The sequence below is a fragment of the Gekko japonicus genome, unplaced genomic scaffold (genome assembly GCF_001447785.1).
Source record: "Gekko japonicus isolate JY-2015 unplaced genomic scaffold, Gekko_japonicus_V1.1 scaffold3333, whole genome shotgun sequence".
NCBI classification, from domain to species: domain Eukaryota; kingdom Metazoa; phylum Chordata; class Lepidosauria; order Squamata; family Gekkonidae; genus Gekko; species Gekko japonicus.
In genome coordinates, this window is record NW_015168144.1 from 57,102 (window position 1) to 58,536 (window position 1,435).

General features: G+C 52.3%; 1 protein-coding gene across 1 annotated transcript in view; it reads right to left on the reverse strand.

The window, feature by feature from the left end:
- Nucleotides 1-408: 408 nt before the first annotated feature.
- Nucleotides 409-1,435, reverse strand: part of LOC107113593 (testis-expressed sequence 2 protein-like) — a 21,362-nt gene continuing 20,335 nt past the window's right edge. The window contains exon 11 of the mRNA XM_015414942.1: nt 409-717. Within this exon, the coding sequence (XP_015270428.1) occupies nt 592-717 (126 nt within the window). The 3' untranslated portion in view covers nt 409-591. The remainder of the gene's footprint in view (nt 718-1,435) is intronic.

Genomic DNA, 1,435 nt, shown 5'->3' on the forward strand with positions numbered 1-1,435 from the left:
TGAGCCACTCTACTGTACCGGTTCTCATCAGACTCAAGCAGGGGAGGGGTCCCTCTTTGGCATTTGTTCACTCTACCTGCCCAGTCTTATCAATGGGTCTCGCATTCGAATTCCATCGGATGTGGACGTTGATTGCAAAGTCTGGGTTGGAAGGGTGACCTGGACGGAACTCCACAAGACCCGTGGAGTTGGGAGTCTCTCCTGAAGATCAGGTTCCTGATCCTAGTTCTCAGGGTTAAGTTAGTTTCCCTTCTTAGTTCAGAGTCCGAGTGTCTCTCCTACCGCCCGCTTGGCAAAACTGATGATGTCAGACAACTTTCTCACTCGGCGCTGGGGCCAGTTGGTTTGAAGGCCGGCTTCTGTCTCCCCCGCGTCTCTTGCGAAATGCGTCCTGGGCTGGAATGTTGCCATGGAAGGGCTTTTTCCCCCCCTTGGAGAGGGAGGGGAAAATGCAGAAGAGATGGATTGACAAGTCAGAGCCCAGCATCACAGCTGAATCTCGGGTGACGCTCCATCCCAGGTCCTGATTATCTGGTTGCTGGATTATCTTGGCCAACCCCGTCGAGGGTCTCGGGCAGGCGGAGTCCCTCCTCAATATTTCTTCTCGCATTCTCCCAGGCAGTCCTTTGGGGGTTCCTCCGCGGGCATCAGGGGTTCCAACCCAGAATGCATTAGAGGTAAGATGAGGTCGTCCATATTTGGCATCACTAAAATTTTCTAGTGGGGAGAGAAAAGAGGCAGGCGAGAGAGAATTGAGTTAAGAAGCCACCGAGCTGCCGGGCCTCAATACTAGCATTTTGCACCCGTTCCTGCAGTGGACTGCCACAAAGAGATCTCCATACAAGAGATGGATAGCGTAAGGGGGCTATTGAGGATGGAGCTACTGAGGACGGAGCTATTGAGGATGGGGCTACTGAGGACGAAGCTATTGAGGATGGGGCTACTGAGGACGGAGCTATTGAGGATAGAGCTATTGAGAATGGGGCTATTGAGGACAGAGCTATTGAGGATGGGGCTACTGAGGACGGAGCTATTGAGGATAGAGCTATTGAGAATGGGGCTATTGAGGACAGAGCTATTGAGGATGGGGCTACTGAGGACGGAGCTATTGAGGATAGAGCTATTGAGAATGGGGCTATTGAGGACAGAGCTATTGAGGATGGGGCTACTGAGGACGGAGCTATTGAGGATAGAGCTACTGAGGACGGAGCTATTGAGGATAGAGCTACTGAGGATGGAGCTATTGAGGATAGAGCTACTGAGGATGGAGCTATTGAGGATGGAGCTATTGAGGACGAGGCTACTGAGGACGGAGCTATTGAGGATGGGGCTATTGAGGACGGAGCTATTGAGGATGGAGCTACTGAGGACAGAGCTATTGAGAATGGGGCTACTGAGGACGAAGCTATTGAGGATGGGGCTACTGAGGACGAAG